At 58.2% G+C, this 17,503-nt stretch overlaps 3 protein-coding genes across 7 annotated transcripts in view; 2 read left to right on the top strand and 1 right to left on the bottom strand.

Annotated features, from left to right (window-relative positions):
- Positions 1 to 1,421: 1,421 nt before the first annotated feature.
- On the top strand, positions 1,422 to 4,293 carry LOC103002910 (small integral membrane protein 24-like). The gene is made up of 4 exons (XM_007176542.2): positions 1,422 to 1,625; positions 2,286 to 2,397; positions 2,658 to 2,723; positions 3,879 to 4,293. Exons 1-4 carry the CDS (start codon positions 1,559 to 1,561, stop codon positions 4,009 to 4,011), a joined length of 378 nt encoding a protein of 125 aa, XP_007176604.1. The 5' UTR covers positions 1,422 to 1,558; the 3' UTR covers positions 4,012 to 4,293.
- Positions 4,294 to 4,396: 103 nt separating this feature from the next.
- Positions 4,397 to 7,286, top strand: LOC103003195 (small integral membrane protein 24-like). The gene is made up of 3 exons (XM_007176543.3): positions 4,397 to 5,754; positions 5,844 to 5,955; positions 6,790 to 7,286. Exons 1-3 carry the CDS (start codon positions 5,676 to 5,678, stop codon positions 6,887 to 6,889), a joined length of 291 nt encoding a protein of 96 aa, XP_007176605.1. The 5' UTR covers positions 4,397 to 5,675; the 3' UTR covers positions 6,890 to 7,286.
- Positions 7,287 to 16,178: 8,892 nt separating this feature from the next.
- The window catches only part of NFIC (nuclear factor I C), a 64,472-nt gene continuing 63,147 nt past the window's right edge, over positions 16,179 to 17,503 (bottom strand). For 4 of the 5 annotated variants that reach the window (XM_057538059.1, XM_057538068.1, XM_057538050.1 and 1 more), the window contains one exon: positions 16,179 to 16,442. In XM_057538059.1, coding sequence (XP_057394042.1) covers positions 16,309 to 16,442 — 134 coding nt within the window. In that variant the 3' untranslated portion in view covers positions 16,179 to 16,308. The remainder of the gene's footprint in view (positions 16,443 to 17,503) is intronic. The other variant, XM_057538071.1, reaches the window with a different exon arrangement.

The following is a 17,503-nucleotide window of genomic DNA, read 5'->3' as shown; positions in this document are numbered from 1 at the left end:
TGGCAGGCGGATTCTTGACCACTGCGCCACCAGGGAAGCCCTGGACACTGATTTATTTCCACACTCTGGTTTCCTCCATAGTCCCAGAGCCTAACTCCACCCGGCCTCCACCAAGCCCTTGGCAACCTGTAAACCAAAAAACACTAAGAAGATTAAAAATAATAGTAACAACAATAATAGTGGCCAACCCTTAGCTAGAGCTTCGAATGTGCCTGCTATTGTATGCTAAGCAACCCCTTTCCTTGTATTAATATTATCTCGTTAAATCCTCCGAGGTAGGATTTATTGCACCCATTTATCAGATGGGGAAACAGAGGCACACAGCCCAGAAATGACTTGGTCAGAGTAGAGAGAACGTCTTGCAGAAAGAGGCTGGCCCAGCGACCTGCCTCGGAAAGCAGAAGCCTGCTCCGCTGGGCTCCTCCACCTCCGAATCTTCTCGGCCCCCGCCTCTCACCTCATTCCTGGTTCGGCAGCTGGATGGGTCCGTCTCTGGGGGTCCTGACTTCCTAACTAGCCTGAGGGCTTCCTTTGCTCCTGAGTTTTGCACGGGCTGGGGCACACAGTAGGAGCTTCACCTGTGCCTGCCTGGCTGGTCGAACTGGGCTTGTCCTGGGCTCCACTGAGTGGCCCTCGTGCACAGCGACCGTGGTCAGACCTCAGGAAGGGAGGGGGCTCCAGGAATGCACAGGCACTCCGTACGTCCGTGGGCAATGATGCTGGTGTTCCCCCAGCCCCCAGGCGTCTGACAGAGGTCTCAGGCCTGGAGAAGGGCCAGGCCTCCCCACCCCAGCCTTCCTGCCATGTGCTTGGGTTGTGGCTGTACCGTGGCAGCTGGGGTGGGGTCCCCATTCGCCCGGGCAGGGCACCCTATCTAATCAGCCTGGGGATCAAGGTTGACACGCAGGAGAGCCAGGAGTCTGAGTCATCAGCTACCCCAGGGGCCCCGTTCTCCGGCCACACGGTAGCAACTGGGTTTGGAGGTGGATGGTGGCCCATCCCTTCTTGCCCCGTTTGCTCCCCCTGGAGCTGGCTGTGGGTCCCCAGGGGTCGGGAACCCAAGAGGAGCCAGTATAAGCTGGTGGTGGGAGAGACCCGCGTTTACATCTCAGTTCTGGCTGCTTCTGCCTGGCCTGACGCTCCTGGCCTCCCTGGCTTCTCTGTAAAACGCAGGTGGCAAAATTTCATGGTGCATGCAGAGAAAGAATCGTAATGATGTGTAAAAGCACTGAGCCGGGAAGGAAGCTCAGGGCCGGCTCAGCCCGGCGCCTGTGGCGGGGAGCCTGGGGGACCCTGAGGCTGGCGGTCCTGGGTGGGGCGCAGGGCAGAGGGGCCGGACTCCCGTGTTAATCATTACCCCAGGTCCAGAGTCTGCCCTCCTGGAAGGCGGGGGAGAGGGAGTGGATGCCAACCAGGTGGGGCAAAAGGAGGGGCCCTCTGGTCTGGGCCTGCCCCGCCCCCAGACCTGCCTGCCCCCTTATCAGGGGCTGGGCAGGGTCTCCCCTGACTCTGACCGGACTGTGCATTCCTGTACCTCGACTGCTGGATCCTCCGTGCCATGGGGACCCTGGAGACCCTTCTCCTGCTCAGCGCCCTGCTCCTGTCGCCGGCTGAGGCCCAGCAGGGTAGGGCTCCGACCTCTGGGGCAGGGGCGGGAGGACGGGTCGTGGGGATGGGCTTAGACACAGGCTCGCCATCTCCCCATCTGATGAGAAACCGAGGCCTCCAAGAGGAGTGGGCAGGCAGAAGAGGAATGGGGTCAGGCCCCTCTTGGAGGCAGCCTCCCTAACTCCCCCACTCCCTCTGGGCCTCCCACCTCATCCCTGAGCACCCCTTCCTCTCAGAGCCCCGTCCCCTTCTCTAAAACCCACCTCTGAGGGAATTCCCTGGCGGTCCAGTGGTTAGGACTTGGCGCTTTCACTGCCTGGGACCCGGGTTCAATCCCTGGTCAGGGAACTAAGATCCCAAAAGCTGCGGCGCAGCCAAAAAAAAAAAAAAAAAAAGAAGAAAGAAAAATTTAAAAGGACTTCCCTGGCGGTCCAGTGGTTAAGACTCAGTGCTTCCACTGCAGGGGGCACGGGTCACGGGTTCGATCCCTGGTCGGGGAACTAAGATCCTGCATGCCGCAAGGTGCAGTCAAAAAACAAAAACAAAACCACCTGTGAAACCCAGCCCCTTTCTAAGACCCCTCTGTCTGAGCATCCCCTGCACCCTTCGCCCCTGTCCTTTCGGGGGCCCCCCACCTTCCCCATTTCTGAGTCTCCTCTCCCCCCACCTCCTAACAGCCTCAGAGCGTCAACTGAAGCCATGGCTGGTGGGCCTGGCTTCTGTCGTGGGGTTCCTGTTCATCATCTTCATCCTCATGCTGGCCAACCGTATCTGGTGCTCCAAAGAGAGGTGGGAGCCCCTTTCCCCACCCTCCATCTCCTCCCCACTCCCCAAAGCGCTGGGCATCCCCTCCTACCTCATGACCCTCTCTGGTCCCTTTCTTGTCTCCCCATTTCCCTGCTCCCCCTGCTCCCACAGCTCAGGACAGCCATGCAGCCCCCTCTCTTGCTTCCTGCAGTCCCCCCAGCCTGGGGGAGACTGAGGCTGAGGCTGCGCCCACTTCCCACCCTTCACCCGCCCTCACCCCTCCATCTCCATCTCTTCTGCAGAGCTGAGGATGAAGAGGAGTCCGCATTCAGAATGGATCCCTACTTGAACGAGGAAGTGGACCTGAGGTACTGCCGTGTGAGCATGTGTAGACGTGTGTGGGGGTCAGGGGGTCTGCGTGAGGCCCCTCCTCGAGGAGGGAAGGGGTGGGTGTGCGCAGAGGACCTCTTTCTGTCCTTGAACACCTCAAGCACGTTCCTGCCCCAGGGCCTTTGCACTTACTGTTGGTTCTACTTTGTACACCTTTCCCCATATCTTCTGGCTGGCTCCGTCTCTCCTTCAGTCCCTGCTCAGATGTTTCTTCCTCACAGAAGCCCACCTTGACCACCAGCCGTCCTGACACTCTCTCCGCCACAGCCCTGCATCTTTCTTTGCATGTATCACCAGCTGAAATTATCTTAGTCATTTACTGGTTTCTCGACACTAGATAGTGGCTTCCAGTAAGTGAACAGAACTGAGCTTTGGTCCTGGCTCTGGCCCCAGGGCCCGGCACAGGGCCTGGCACACAATAGGCACTTAATAAATACCTGTCGAACAAGACCGTGGTGTGGGATTGTGTAGGGACTGTGCACAAGTGTGTGATATGGTGTGGGTGTCTCTCCTGGGCTCAGCATCTTCCATGATCCTGGCTCAGGGATGCGGGCAGGGCTGGGGGCTCTTTCAGGGCAAGATCCCAATTTGGGCAAAGGCTTGGGGACAGAAGTAGGAGCTCAGGAGCTGGGAGGACACTATCCTGGCTGGGAGATTCTCGGCTGAGCCCAAGATGCCTGAGGGACAGGTGTGGGCCAGGCTGTGCTTTGTCTACGACCCAGCTCAGCCCCAGTAAAATGTGATTCCTACTCCCAGGATGTGCTGGAGGTTCCAGATCCCACAGGTGCTCCTAATTTGTAGTTTCCTCCCTGCCTTATTCATTCCTCCATCCATCCATCCACCCACTCATCCATCCATCCATCCATGCATCCACCCATCCATCCATCCTCCCATCCATCCATCCTTCCTTCCTTCCTTCCTCCCATCCACCCATCCTTCCATGGGACAACTGACCCTTAGTTTCTGCCTTTGTGAAATGGAAATAACAAGGCTGCCTTGTTAGGGCTGTTTTGGAGATTCAGCAAAGATTCTTTTTGTAAAGCGCTCATCATAGGACCTGGCACAGGTAATTGTTCGTTAAATGGGAGTGACTCTGTTTCTTATTGTGGTCTGGGGCCTTTGTGTCCCTACAGTAAAGAAGACAAGAAGGGGAAGAAAGAGAAGGAGAAAAAGGCCGAGAAGGAAGGAGAGAGAAACTTGGGGCTGGAGCTGGAGGAGAAAGAGGAGCGCAGAGACCAGGAGATAGTCAAGAACATGGCCATGTGAAGACTCCTCAGCCGCTGCCTCCAGGCAGCCCCCCAGAGGTGCCCCTTCCACACCCTAGAAGCAATGACCTGAACCTGAAGCCACTGCAGTGACTCCATCTGGGGTTGAGAGTACAGCGTCCTGAATGAAGAGGCTTGGGACCACCCCTCCCACCTCAAGGAGGGATCTTTGTGCGTTATGTGGTCTATATGTGTTATGATTTGTACCACTTGCATTTGGAGAGCATTCCTGGTTACTGAGAAAACCCTAATCCCTGCAATTTCATGGCCCCTCCTGCTTCTACCCATTGCCTGATTTCTTTGCCTGATATCTATCTGCCAGAGCCTCCTCCCTCCCACTCAGCTTCAGGACCAGTATCGGCCAGGGACTGCCTCTTGGGGAAGAGCCCTTCAGAAGGGCTACTGTCATCCCGCGGGACTTAGTTTCCCCTTGAGGAGACAGCTTTTGGGGTTGGGGGTAACGCCCAGGCAAGGGTGGGAAACCAAACTCCACGGTGCCCAGATACCCTGGGCAGATTAAGCGCTCCCCCCTGCAATCTCGATTCTGCTGTCCTGAGCCCCGAGGGCCGTCTCCTAGGAAAGCCTTGCTCCCCCAATCAACCCAGGGTTTTGGGTCACGTGACTCCATTTCTGGGAACTGGGTCTTGGAGGGTGCGGTGCCCCCACGTGAGTGATCTTGGAAAGGGACAGGGACTCTCTCCTCCCTGTTTCCAACCTCCCCCCTCTCCTCACTTTCTCCGGGCCCTGGACCTTGCCCTGGATGTTAACCATTTCCTAATGAGAACTTTGATAAAGGCTGGCATTTAGGGCTCCCTTGTGGAGCAGGTAGCCGGGGTTGGTAGGATCCAGTCCAGAAGGCGGGGAGCTTCTGTCTGAGAATATCCCAGGATCGTCCACCAGGGGGCAGAAAAACCATAAATAAAAAAATGTAATAATCTCCCTAACAGGTGCTCCCACTGAACGCCTAGCATCGTTATGGTCTCAGTCTCGGTCAGTTTGCAATTAGTCTCATTTTCCGGCTGAAAATACTGAGACTTAGAAAGAAGGAAGCCACTGGCCCAGCTCTCCCTGGCTGTTGCTGGCAGAGTTGGGATGGAAGCCCAGGCTGCCCAAAGGACGGGGCATGTGCAGGCTCTGGCTAAGGTCAAATTTGGAGGTTCATGTCCCAGGATGGGAGAGGGTTGGGGTAGGGGGGTGTTTCTAGCTGGGAGAACTATGTTCTTTTGGGATGCTGTGTGGCCAAGGGGAAGTGGCCTGACCTCTCTGAGCCTCGAGTTGGCTCCTCTTCTGAAACGTGAGGACAAGAGTTCTGACCACCAGAGTGTGAGGCTTGAAGGAGGTGCCGGGGCTCAAGAGCCATTGCAAGACCTGGCACATAGTAGGCGCTCAGGAAATGAGTTCCCCATCTTTCCTGAGCCTCCCCTCCCATGTCCCTGGCCGTGGGGAGTGACAGGGTTAGGATGGGCCTCAGGGAGACGGGGGCTGGGACGCTTGGGACCCTGAGCCCCTCCCCATGGTGCCCGGAACCCAGTGAGGGGGCCCCACCTCCGACTTCCTGCGGCACCGGCCACATCCTGCTCTGGGGTGCCCTGCGCAGGCCACTTCCCCCTCTGGCTGGGGCGGCAACCCCAGAACCTGAACAGGGGCGAGGACAGACGGAGCAGGATGGATAGATTCTGGACGACCCCCGGCCAGTTCTCCCTTCTGGCAGCTCTGGTCCCGCGGCTGGTTAAGGCCCAACCCTGTAAGGCCTTGGGAGGGAGTGGGAGCGGGGTGGGGAAGAGTCCCAACCTGGCGGCCAGGCTGCTGACCCCGCCTTGCTCCCGCCCGCAGTGGCCCAGCGGAAGCCGTGGCTGGTAGGGCTGGGGGCTGCGCTGGCCTTCCTGTTCCTCATCTTTGTCCTCACCTTGGTCTACGCTATCTGGTGCAGCGAGCCCTGGGACAGGTGGGTCCTCATCTTTCTGAGCCCCTCCCTCCCGAAATTTCTAAATCTCTCCTCTCTAAGCCCCTCCCCTCTCTGAGTCCCGCCCCCTAAGCCCCTCCCCGTGTCGAGCCCCCTCTGAGCCCCTCCCCTCTCTGAGCCCCTCCCTTCTCCGAACATCCTCCAAGGAGGCCGGGCAGGACCAGGGGGTAATTCTTTGATTCAGAATCCATGGGGGCCTCACATAACCTCACTCTCTTCTCTCCTGACTACCGACCTGCAAAATGAGGGTGGCTTCCTCACAGAGAAGCCCATCCCTAATATGTGTTTCAGTTAGGGTCTGTAAAGTCTTTTTGGGGGGAGGGGTCTGTAAAGCCTTTATCACCCCCACGCGAACCCCATCCATTTATCCATCCACCTGTCCTTCCCTTCTTCCCTCAAGCCGTCCATCATCCATCCATGCATCAGCCCTCCCTCCCTGTCTCCCTCCGTTTCTCTCTCCTTCCCTCCCTCCAGCCTCCAATCCTCCATCTGTCCATCCATCCAACCACCCACCTTCCCACCACCCATCCACCCATCCGTCGGTCCATCCCCCTTCTCTCTGCCTGTCCACTCACCCACGGTTTTGAAACCCCTTATCGGTTTTGGCTCATGCAGCTCAACTATGGGCTCAAGCACTTCCTTCATGTTCAGACGGGGCCTGTGTACTAAGCTGCCTGAGCCTCGTCGTCCCCTTCTGTACCATGGGAACAACAAGGGTGGCTGCAGGACTCAGAGGTTCTGTGAGCATTGTAAGAAGCCCGGAACACTGTCAGTCCGTATTAACTTGGGTTACCTGGGCCCTTCTTGTCTCCACAGCAATAAAGAGAAGGAAGAGGAGACTGTGAGAAAAGAGGAGAAGGATGGAGAGGGCGACTGGGGGTTGGAACTGGAGGAGAGAGGGGCCTCCGAACCATGAAGCAATGGCAAGCTCCTCCTCATGAAGGTTTCCCACTCATCTCCTCCAGGCAGCCACCTAAAGATGCCCCAGTGCCTCCTCCAGACCCATCAGCAAGGACCCGGTCCTGGGGCCAGTGAGATAACTCCATCTGGGATTCAGGGTAAAGTGCCCTTGAGTGCAGAGGACTCAGGACCTGCCCCAAGTCCCTCTTGGAGGGCTCTCTGCGTGTTACCTGGTCGCCCTGTACCCCTTCCCAAGCTTGGTCTCCACCTGATGATTCTTCTTGAGCCTGGAGGACACCCCTGGCGCAAGGAGCAACCCACCTCCCCGAGACCCCCTACTATCTCATATCTCTACCCAGTCTGCATCGCTGGCAGCTTTTGGCCCTTTTGATTTCTTCTCCTACCTCCGATTTCTATTGCCCTTTGGATTTCATTGGAGAAGCCAGGTCCTCCTCTTGCCCACGTGCAAGCTCTTCCAAGAGTTTTCCAGGCCTGCTTCAATGAATCCATAGGAATCACTTGTCTCCCAGCCCCTCTCCTGGCCTCGGTTTGCTGCTCCTGAACGTGAACTTTGAGCTGGCTCAGAGCAAGGCCGTTTCCTGGGAGATGAAGGCTCCTTCTACCTTGTGCTGAGTTTCAGGGCACTGTTCTGGAGGCTGGGACTCCCAGGGCCTGGGGTGAGGGTGCAGGAGTGGGAGTGGGGTGGGGGGGAAGCAGCAGCATAACCCCTTCTTCCTGTCCTGCACTCCTTGTGGGGAGGCGCCATGGAGAAGGAGGAGTTGGAGTCCCCACTTCTTTGCTGTGTAGCCCCGAGGCAAGTAACTTAACCTCTCTGTGCCTAAGTGTTCCGTCCTGTAAAAGGGGAGGATAATAGATTCTTCACAAGTCGTCATGAGGTTTGAATGAAATACGGTCTACAGAAATCCTGAGCGCAGAACCCAGCACCCCAAAAGCGTCTAATAAATGTCGGCTTTTTGTTATGCTGAAATGGTGAAGATGGGGCGGGGCAAATGGGCCTCCCACCACAGACTCGGGGGATCCTGAAGGTCAGAGGGTGTTTTCCGACGGCAGCTCTGGGAGGGCAGGAGTTTTCTGCCCTCCAGTCTCCTCTGTTCGAGGTCTGGGGCTTCCGGGTGGGTGGCAGTGTTGAGGGGGTCGGGAAGGGAGAAGGGAGGGCCTATCGGGGCTCCTCCCCTTCCGTAGGGGGCGGGACTTCCCCACTAGGGGGCGTCGGGGGCGTCTGGGGGGGCGTTCTTTCGGTTGTCGCAAGCCTGACCCTTTTATGGCGTTTAGTGGGGAGCCAGGGCTGGGACAGCCCCTCAAAGCCAAAAACTGCTTCACCCCAGGGGCCAAATGATGAAAAACACTGAGGCTTTCCTTGAGATTAAAGGCCAGATTGAGCCCCCAGCCCTGCTGAGACGCAGCCCCAGGATGAATCTCCAGCCCCTGGCTGAACCCTCCATCCCAGCTGAACGCCCACCCCCGGACTGAGCCCCTCACCCAAGATGAGATCCCCACCCCGCAAAGAAGCTCCTGCTAGAGCTCCCCTTCCACCCCTCCGCCAGGAGAGCCGGACTGTGGGGACGCGGGTCAGCTGACCCCTCCATCCGGGACCCGCTTTCTGGGTCCAGGTCCTAGGTCCGCCCACAAGGGGGCGCCAGAACCTCGCCGCTGAGCGCAGAAGAGCCCACCCCGATTGGGGGTGGGGCATGAGAAGGGTACGTGTCCATCTTGGCGGGGGGGGGGGGGTCTCGGACTCCACCCCTGCCCCACAATGATTGTGTCTTCTGTGCCTGTTACTGGGCAGCAGCGTGGGGCTGCGCACCTGCGCGTCAGCGTCAGCGCACCGCACCTGGGTCACTCTCCGTGCGTCTTGCCTTCGCTTCGTGCCTCAGTTTCCCCGCCAGTGAAAGGGGATATAAACGTCCTTCCCGGGGAGGCTTGTGGGTAGGATGGAAGGAGCCTGTGCAGCGGAGAGCTTTGACTGCACGTCTTGGGGGTCCCTGGGGGACTTGGAATGGGGGCCAGGATGGGGGACAAGGTTTCAGACCCCAGCCTCCAAGGAGGAGAAGTGACTGCCCCTCACATCCATGATGCTTCCCTGACCCCAGCCTTTGAGGAGCCCCTGTGGCTTCGGGGTAGGAGCTGGACATGGATACTGCCAGCTCTGAGTGGTCAGGGGTGGTGTGGAAGAGACTGGGGTGCTGGGGTGCTAGGAGGGCTAGCAGGGGCTCTGCCCAGGCAGGTAGAGAGGGCTTTCTGGAGGAGAGGGTATTGGCACCAAGTTGTCCTGTCCTACCTCTGCTCACTGCCCTCCGGGGCTCCCACCTCCCTCCTGGGGTAAAATCCCAAGTTTTCCCCGTGGCCCACAAGGCCCTGGCTGACCTACCCCGTCCCCTCCCTGCCCTGCCCGCCTCCCTCTCTCCCCCTCGCTCACTCTGCTCCAGACACGCGGGCCTCCTCGCTGTTCCTCCAACACACCAGGCATGGTGCTGCCCCAGGGCCTTTGCATGGGCTGTGCCCTCTGCCTGGAAAACTCTTCTGCCAGATTTTCAGGGGACTGTTTCTCTCCCTCTATTCAAATCTCTGTTTAAACATTACTTCCTCATGTGAGGCCGACTCTCCTATCCCTTATTCTGCTTCATTTGTCTCCTTGGCACTTACGTCCTCCGACATTTACTTATTTTTATTGTTTATTGTCCATTTTCCCAACTTGGAACTGTAAGTGCCAGGAAGGCAGATCATCTGGGGTGTTTTTTTGTTCTCCACTGTGTCCCCAGTACTTGGTACCCAGCAAGTACTCAGGAAATCTTTGCTGAATGAATGGGAGTTTGCTAGGTGGAAAAGAAAAAAAAAAAGAGGGAAGGCATTCTGTGCATTTTTGGAGCACCAACTGTGTGCCCAGCTCTGTCCTTGGAGCCAGGTAGGAGGTGGAGTTCCCTGTGCCTGGCACAGAGCAGGTACTCCATAGATGCCCGTGGAATTTGTTGATCAAAGACTCTGGGAGAATCCCGGGACTGGTTTCCTGAGGCCGCCTGCCCTCCAGCCTCTTCCCTTCACTTTGGTACAGAATGCAGAACAGCCCGAATGGAACACAGAAAGGAGGACCCAAGACAGCTAGAAAGAGTCGAAGCATAGCTTGTTTAATTTTTATACATTTTTTCTTTTTTTTGCCTTTTATTGAATCTTTTATGGAACCCCCCTTTTTCATTTTTTCTTTTCTTTTCTTTTTTTTTTGCATAGGGAAACAAACAAAATAATAACAGCCAGAGTCACTTTCTGTAAATGGTACTTAGGTAGGCGCGTCGGCGGAAACCAAAATGACTGCATAATATACAAGGTTATGATCGGAGTATGATGTGAGGACGCAGGGCAGGGGAGCCGGGCAAGGAGAAGGTTGGGCCAGGGTCTGCTCAGATGTCCCCTTGTCCCCCATCCTGTCCCCACCTTGGGGAGGAGGAGGAGGAGGGCAGTGAGCCCGGCCCGAACCTTCTCCCAGCATGGGTTCATGAGCATGGGGTGTGTGTGTGTGTGTGTGTGTGTGCGTGCACGCGTGTGTGTTGTATCCGGTGTGTGCGGCAGCAAGCGAGAAGCAGAGTAAACTATCCTGGTAATATCGGTAAAATACAAAATGGGGAAAAAAAACCCCTCAAAAAACATCTCAGAGGGAAAAGGAAATTAACAGCAACACCACCAAAAATTTTAGAAAGAAAAAAAGAGAGAAAGAAGGAAAGAAAATTCAGAGAGGAAAATGGGTCCCTCTCCCCTCTCTCTGTCGTCCCTCCCCCCACGACACGTGTTCTGTCCGTCAGACACGGCTTGTCCCGCCCCCATGTGCGGCCCTGGGGGGTGGGAGGGTGACAAGTTGGGGGTAGGGGCCAGGACCCCTGGATGTGAAGGGGCTTTGGTTTCAGGGGGCCTGGCTGGGGCCCAAGATTGGGAGGATGGGATGTCTATGCATTTTTGGGAATGGGCTTTGGGGGTTCACCACTAGAGGGGGGGCTGAGGTAGCTCCTGTCCCTTTTCCAGTGGGTCCCCTTCTAGCCAGGTGGCGTGAAGGCAGGGCTGTAGGGAGGGTGGGAGCTTGGGGGGTGTGGGACTTCCTTCCTCTCCTGGAGCCCTTATTCCTGTTGGATCCCACCTCCTCTTTCCTGAGGCCTAGGGGACCCCAAGGGACTGGGGGAGGAGAACCCCAAAGCCACACCAGCAGACATGTGAGGCACTGCTTGGGAAAAGTCTGTTTTGGTATCGCTGGCAACAAGTCCTGCTGGGATCGCTCTGGGTCTGTCTCCCTGCCTTGCCCGGGGAAGGGGCCGGGGCGGGGGGAGTGTGGGCCTCTGGGGCCAGCTCGGACCCCACGCACTCTGAAACGCTTAGGGATACATGGATGGCGGAGAGGTGGTGTCAGTGTGGAGATGAGACCCTCAGGAAGTGTCCAAAGTGGCAGAAACAGGGAAAGATGGGAGGAGGCAGGGGATGCTGGATTTGAGGATGGGTCTCTGGAACCTCCCGCCCCACAAAAAAGTAAAAATCAGGGTCTCAGAGAGAGAATCCAGGCCAAAATAAAAAGTAGCCACTGTATAATCTGTATTATGAGAAAAAAATTCCAAAATTATACACATATATATATATATAATGTATAGTATAGCCCTACGCTGGAGGTCAAAGTACCGTCAGAGAAGCCAGAGGAGGGGTGCGTGTGGGGGGGTCCTGTGCGCTGTCTCTTCCAGGGGTCTGGACGGTTGCTCCGGGCCCCGGGATCCTGCCTCACTGGCCACTGTCCAGCCAAATCTGCTTGCTCTTGAACACTGCTGTCTCTGGGGACAGAGAGAAAGTTCCGGAGCAGGGAGGGGGACGCTGAGGCTGAAGCTGCAGCAGCCCCCCACCCCGCCCCATGTCTCCTCTGAGGTTCCTTTCCGGTCTGATTGTCTAGCTCAGGGTGGGAATCTGGGCTCAGAACTCAGCCAGAACCGGGGTTCCAGACCTGGGCACGGGGCACCCCGGAACCCCGCCCCAGTCAGATAGGGCCAGGTCAGCTTGACCTCTCCACACCTCCCTCTCCACCCAGGTTGGGGTCCGGTGCCCTCCCTCATCCAAAGAGAGGGATGGGGGCAATTTGCATATATTGGGGAGGTCTCCTTAGTCTTTTCCACAGCAAGGGCTGGACCCCAAGGTCAGGCTGGGGGACTCTGTATGGGATGGACAATGGGCCAGTGGGCCGCAGGTTTGAGATGTCAGTTTCATCTATGTTCAAAAACAAAAACAACACCCAACCCCCTGCCCGCCCCCCTCCCCGGGCATCGACCCAAACTGCAAAGGCAGGTGAGCGGGCTGCTTCCTAGTGTTTCTGCCTTATCCTGACGCACAGCTGGGGGCGAGGAAGGGTGGAGCTGTGGGGACTGGGGCGCTGTGGAGTGCGGGCCGTGAGGAGGTCCCGGTGAAGCCCGTGGGGGAGGGGTCCTGCAGGGGCGGGCCACCCACTCCCTGTGCCACTGGCTGCTCCCACTTCCCTGGGGCGGGCAGGGAATGAAAACCAGAAATCAGCCCCCATGGAAACTGACAAGCATGGCCTTGGGCTCTCAGGCCAAAGGGCAGTTCCCAAGGGCAGTGTCAAGGCCCAGCTGAGGCCATGGTCTGGGCTCTCCCTCTGGCCCCTGGGGCTTGCTGAGGTGACTTTTCGAAAGAAAACATGACATGAACGTATGGTGGTGGATGAAAGCCCGGGCCTGTCTGCAAAGCCCCACCCGGCTCTGGAGACAATTCTAAAGTCTGAGGTGGTGGCCGGGGAATGAATGGGGACCGTCTGCCTGGTGGATCCCTAGAGGAGATGTCTGAGGGGCCCGGGGACGGCCAGCCAGAGGTGGCGAGGTTGGAGGACCCGGCCCTTTGGTCCTCCTGCCTGGACACCCCACTAACTGCTACTGTCTCAGCTTTGGTTGAGTGAAAGGCAAAGGAAATTGGGAAAAAAAAGAGAGAAAGAGAGACAGAGAAAGGAAGGAAGGAAAATACGAGAAAATAAAACCGAGGAGAAGACAACAGCACGGCCAGCCCCCTGCCCACCCCTGCCAGGGCCTGGGACGCGGTGCCTCCGGCTGCCCCTGCCCCCTGACCCCCCGGCCGGGCCTCCGATGGCTGAACTAGACCTACAGGTACAGACAGACAAATATTGCATATATTGGGTTCGGTTTTCGTCTTTTTGTTTGTTTCACACCAGACCCCCCTCCACAGTTAACAGCTGGAAGACGTAATAGAACTGGGTGGGAGGGCAGGAGGGTCCTTCCTGCCACCCAAGGCCAGTCTCCAGGGGTGGGGTGGGGTGGGGTGGGTCCTTTGGCAAGAAGGCGGGGGGGGGGGCGGGCTGCACAGGGGGAGAAGGGGCTGGGGGCGGGACAGCGATTTGACCCTGAGCCAGGGGGACGCCAGCCTGCGGGAGAGGTGGGACGGGGTGGGGAGTCTGGCTGTCGGCAGGGCGGCCGCCCCATGGGCGGACCGCATGGGTCGCGGGCGCATGCGTGGCGTCTGGGGAGCTGGCCTGTGGCCCGGTGAGGGGAGAAGCCCTTGCCCGGTGTCAGGGGACACCCCTGAGGTCTGTCCGCCAGCCTCTGTGGGCAGGGGATTCGGAAACAACCCCTTTGGAGACCGAGGGTGGGGCTGGGGGGGGGTCGCAGAGCACCAGGGGGCACCCCCAATGCAGCAGAAGACATGGAGACGCGGCCAAGGGTGGGCTGGGGGTGGAGCAAACCGTGGGGCGATTGTTCCGTGGATTGCTTTTTTTTCAGCAATGTGATTTTTAAGCGTGTGATTTTTTTTTTTAAGCAATGTGATTTTTCTCTTTTTTAATTCTTAATTTTTTTTTTTACAAATAGAAATACATCCCTTTTCAATTTTTACTTTTTATTTCATGTCATTGCTTTGTCTTTTTTTTTTTTTTTTTAACTACACGAGCAGTGCATGCAGCTATCTGTGTGCGCTGATATTGTTTAAAGGTAATACTTATTTTTGGAAGGCAAGGCACATCATGTGGTAGAAAATTTCGTGCAAATTAGGAAACATGGAATTTTTTTAAGGTTTTTTTTTTTGTATCTTTTTTTTTTCTTTTAAAGAGGAGGGAGTCGGGGGGAGGGCTGGGGGAGGGCTGGGGGAGGGAGATAGAGCCAGTATCATTCGCCATGCAGTTTCAGCCGCCGCGAGCTGACGTCAGGAGCCAGGTCACAGGAATCCTCGACTAAGCACCATGCAAAGTTAGGTAGCTGGGGGCTGCCAGGTGCCCCCTCCCCTCCCCCACCTACCCTCACCCTAGGGTTCCCGGCTGAGAAGCTTTCCGGATACCCCAACTACACAACCCCCTGCTCTCCCGGAGAGCGGCCCATGCTTTGGTCCCCAACAGCCACCCAGTGGAGGGGCCCTGGGGACAGAGGGACGGACCAAGTGTTCTGGAACCCCTCCGGACAGCGGGAGTGGGGCTGGTGGGGAAGGGTCTCGGGGGGAGGGATCGTTTCTCTTTATGATCAAGTGGGTTCGCCAAGCCCCTTGGGCTGGTTTGGGAGGAGGAAAGTCTGGTGTCTGGGGAGGTGGGGGGAGGCTGGCCAGGCCCGGGGCACCGGGGTTTCACCGGGAGAGGGAGGGGAGGGCCAGGCTGGAAGCAGGTGAAGCGGAGGCCTGCCCAGGGCCATGGCTTTGGCCTGGGCCCGGGGATGGACGTCAGGATTCCCCAGAGCCAGGCATGGAGGAGGCAAGTTGGGGTTCAGACAGATGGGCCGGGAGGGGTCCTTGTGTTTGGGCCTGGTGACCCTAGAACACCTAACACCCCCTCCCAGGCTCCCCACCCAAGATGGCCATCCCGGGGTGGAGGCATGGATGGGGCCGGGCAGCTGGGGTGAGGGGGCACCCGGTGGCCCCAGGTTTAGTGTTTTTGGAGCGGCTCAACGGAAAATGTTTAGCAGATGGGAGGCCCCCTACAAGGCTGCAGGGAGCCCCGAGGCGCTGACCCTCCCTGCCCCCAGCCAGAACCCCCTGCCCTGTCCAGGCACACGTGGACTGCACCCGGCCTGGCCTTCTCTCCTTCTGGCGGCCCAGCTGCGATGCACCTCCCGGCTGTGCCCCACTTCGGCGGGGGGTGGGGGGATGAAAGTGCAAACCGTGGCCCCCCTTTGGGCCGGGAGGCACCAGGGAGGGGGTGTCGCTCCAGGATGTAAGGCACTGGCAGAGGAGGCGTTGACGGGGGGCACACCGCCTTCCCCAGATCCCACCCCCGTGCCCCAGCACGGCAGGACGCTGGGGGGATGCCCAGCTCTGCCCCTTGGGCCCACTGGGCGGGGTCCCATCGCTCTAGCTCTGAGGGGGGGCATAGCAATGAGGGGTCAGCAACTGGAGGGGCCGGGTTGCGGGGGAGGAAGTTGGAGGATGCCCACGGCCACTCGCGTCCCAGCTGGACAAAGGGGAGGGGGGGCGGGCGGTGGGAATCAGGCACTTAAACCACTCGCTCTCACCTCCCACACCTCCATGGGCTAAGCGGGGTGGTGGGGTCCTCCCCGTTCAGGGCTTGGGTGGATGGAAAGTCCAGAGCAGCTCCGGGCCCCTCCGCTCCACCGCCCCCAGCCCCTTCCTCGGAAAGTGCATTTCTTACAGTGTGTGCAACGTGGGGCCCTCCCCCGGGGGCTGGGGTGCGCTAGGGTGGCCTCCTATGCCTTGGGGGGGGGGCGGGCTGGGGGTCATTTGCATAGAGATGTCTCCCAAACCGGGCCGGCACGCGGGGCTTCACCAAAGACTGAGTCCCCGGCGCGCTCTGGGGCGGGGCGGAGAGGTCCACAACCGCGGGGCACTCCTGAGAGAGTATTGGCCATGCGTCCTTGTCCGCCGGTGACGCCCGGGGTCTCCCCGCAACCCTCTTCTGCCCCCGTCGCACCCCTGCTCACCCCGGCCTCCGCGGTGGCCTCTGCTGCCTGCCGCCGGGGTCCTCGCCGGCCCCCTGGGGGCTGCCTCCCCACTTGGCAAACACTGTCCCGGTGGCAGTGGCGATGGGGGCGCGCGGGAGAGGCGGCCTCGCTGGGTGTCCTGCCCCGTCGGCCGGGCACGGGCACCAGGCTGCGCTCACCTGGTCCAGGGCGGAGGTGGGGGCAGGCAGCCCTCCCAGAGCAGCAGCGAGAGGAGATGAATAACTTAGGATGCCCCGAGCGCCCGCTCCCAGGGGCGGTGGGGCCTGGCCCTCCGGTCCGGTCCGTCCGGCCGCGGCATCCCAAGAGTCCGAAGCGTTGCCATCTTTACCTTTTATCTTCTTGATTGGGTGGGTTTATTTTTATGTGTGGTTTTCTTTTGTTGTTTTTTTTTTTCCCGTTTGTCTTTTTTTTTTTTTCTCCTTTTTTTTTTTTTTCTTTTTTTTTTTTCCCTCCTGTGTGTTATGTGTCTGTGTGTTTTGTCTTTCGGCCGGGCTGGGAGTCAGCGGGGTGTTCTTGCTTGCTCTAGCTTGCCACCGAAAACGTGGGCCGGGGGCCGGCTGTGCGGCTCCCCGCGATTCCCTGGACGAAGGAGCAGGGCGTGGGAAGAAATCTTTCTTATCCCAGATACCAGGACTGGGCGGCCGAGGGGGACACAGAGAAAGAGAAAGAGAAGGAGAGAGATGGGGGTCAGGCTCCGCCAGCCACTGCCCATACCCACTGAGGCCCCCCTACCCCCTGGGACCTGGGACCTCTGTCTCCCCTATCCCAGACCTGGCATAACCTGCTGGGTGACCCTGGGCAAGTGACTTTGCCCCTAAGCAGAGCTGCTAGATAAACCTCAGGATGTACAGTGAAATCTGAATTCTAGATAAACTATGGATAAACCTGTTAATATAAGTCCATCTCATGCAACTTCTGGGATATACTTATGCTAAAAAAAAATTTTTTTAAAAAAATCCTTTATCTGGAATTGAAATCTACCCGAGCATTCTGTGGTTTTGTTTGCTAAATCCGGCAACCTCGCCCCCGCACCTCATTGCCCTGAGTATAAAATAGGGGAGGGGATCTGCCCACCTTGTCCGCGGAGGGTGACATTTTCCCATTTAACGGTTCCCCCAGAACCCCCATGAAACAGGGACTACTGCCCCCCGACCCCATTTTGCAGTGAAGAAAACCGGGGCTCAGAGAGGTAAAGTAACTTGCCCAAGTCCACCAGCGTGGGAGGGGAGAAGCCAGAATTCGAACTCAGGCCTGAGAGGCCTCAGTCCTTGCCTGTCCCCCTGCCTGGGGCTGACCCCTTAGCCTGGCCTTTCCAGAGGGGGAGACTGAGGCTCCGGGTCAGGTGGCCAGGTCTGCACGGACAGCTCTGGCCTGGGTCTCCACAGGGAAGCCGCTGTACAGACCCTTCCCCTGGATATGCATCCAATTCGCCTGTGTGGGGCAGGCCTGGGGGTAGGTAACCCCCATCCCCACCCCGCTGGGGTCACAGCGGCGCTGCTCCCCCGCCCCCTGCTGTAAATCAATCGCACCCCCTCCAACCAGGCCACCCTGCAGCCGCTGGGCCATCCCATCGAACTGGCGCCATGGCTCCCAGCCCCCCACCTCCAGCCAAGTTCAAGTTCATCTTGGCCATTACCTCATGTCTGGTTTCCGTTGGCAACCAGACAGATTCTGGGCGTGACCCTCCCTGGTGG

The sequence above is a fragment of the Balaenoptera acutorostrata genome, chromosome 2, assembly GCF_949987535.1.
Source record: "Balaenoptera acutorostrata chromosome 2, mBalAcu1.1, whole genome shotgun sequence".
NCBI classification, from domain to species: domain Eukaryota; kingdom Metazoa; phylum Chordata; class Mammalia; order Artiodactyla; family Balaenopteridae; genus Balaenoptera; species Balaenoptera acutorostrata.
The sequence above is the reverse complement of the archived record's forward strand: the minus strand, read 5'-3'. Positions and strand labels throughout refer to the sequence as shown.

Excerpts from the sequence above, each read along its gene's own strand:
- LOC103002910 (XM_007176542.2), top strand. The coding sequence starts at position 1,559 with ATGGGGACCCTGGAGACCCTTCTCCTGCTCAGCGCCCTGCTCCTGTCG. Across the intron at positions 1,626-2,285 it reads GCCGGCTGAGGCCCAGCAGG|CCTCAGAGCGTCAACTGAAG; the intron begins GTAGGGCTCCGA and ends ACCTCCTAACAG. Across the intron at positions 2,724-3,878 it reads AACGAGGAAGTGGACCTGAG|TAAAGAAGACAAGAAGGGGA; the intron begins GTACTGCCGTGT and ends GTGTCCCTACAG.
- LOC103003195 (XM_007176543.3), top strand. The coding sequence starts at position 5,676 with ATGGATAGATTCTGGACGACCCCCGGCCAGTTCTCCCTTCTGGCAGCT. Across the intron at positions 5,755-5,843 it reads GCTGGTTAAGGCCCAACCCT|TGGCCCAGCGGAAGCCGTGG; the intron begins GTAAGGCCTTGG and ends TCCCGCCCGCAG. Across the intron at positions 5,956-6,789 it reads TGCAGCGAGCCCTGGGACAG|CAATAAAGAGAAGGAAGAGG; the intron begins GTGGGTCCTCAT and ends TTGTCTCCACAG.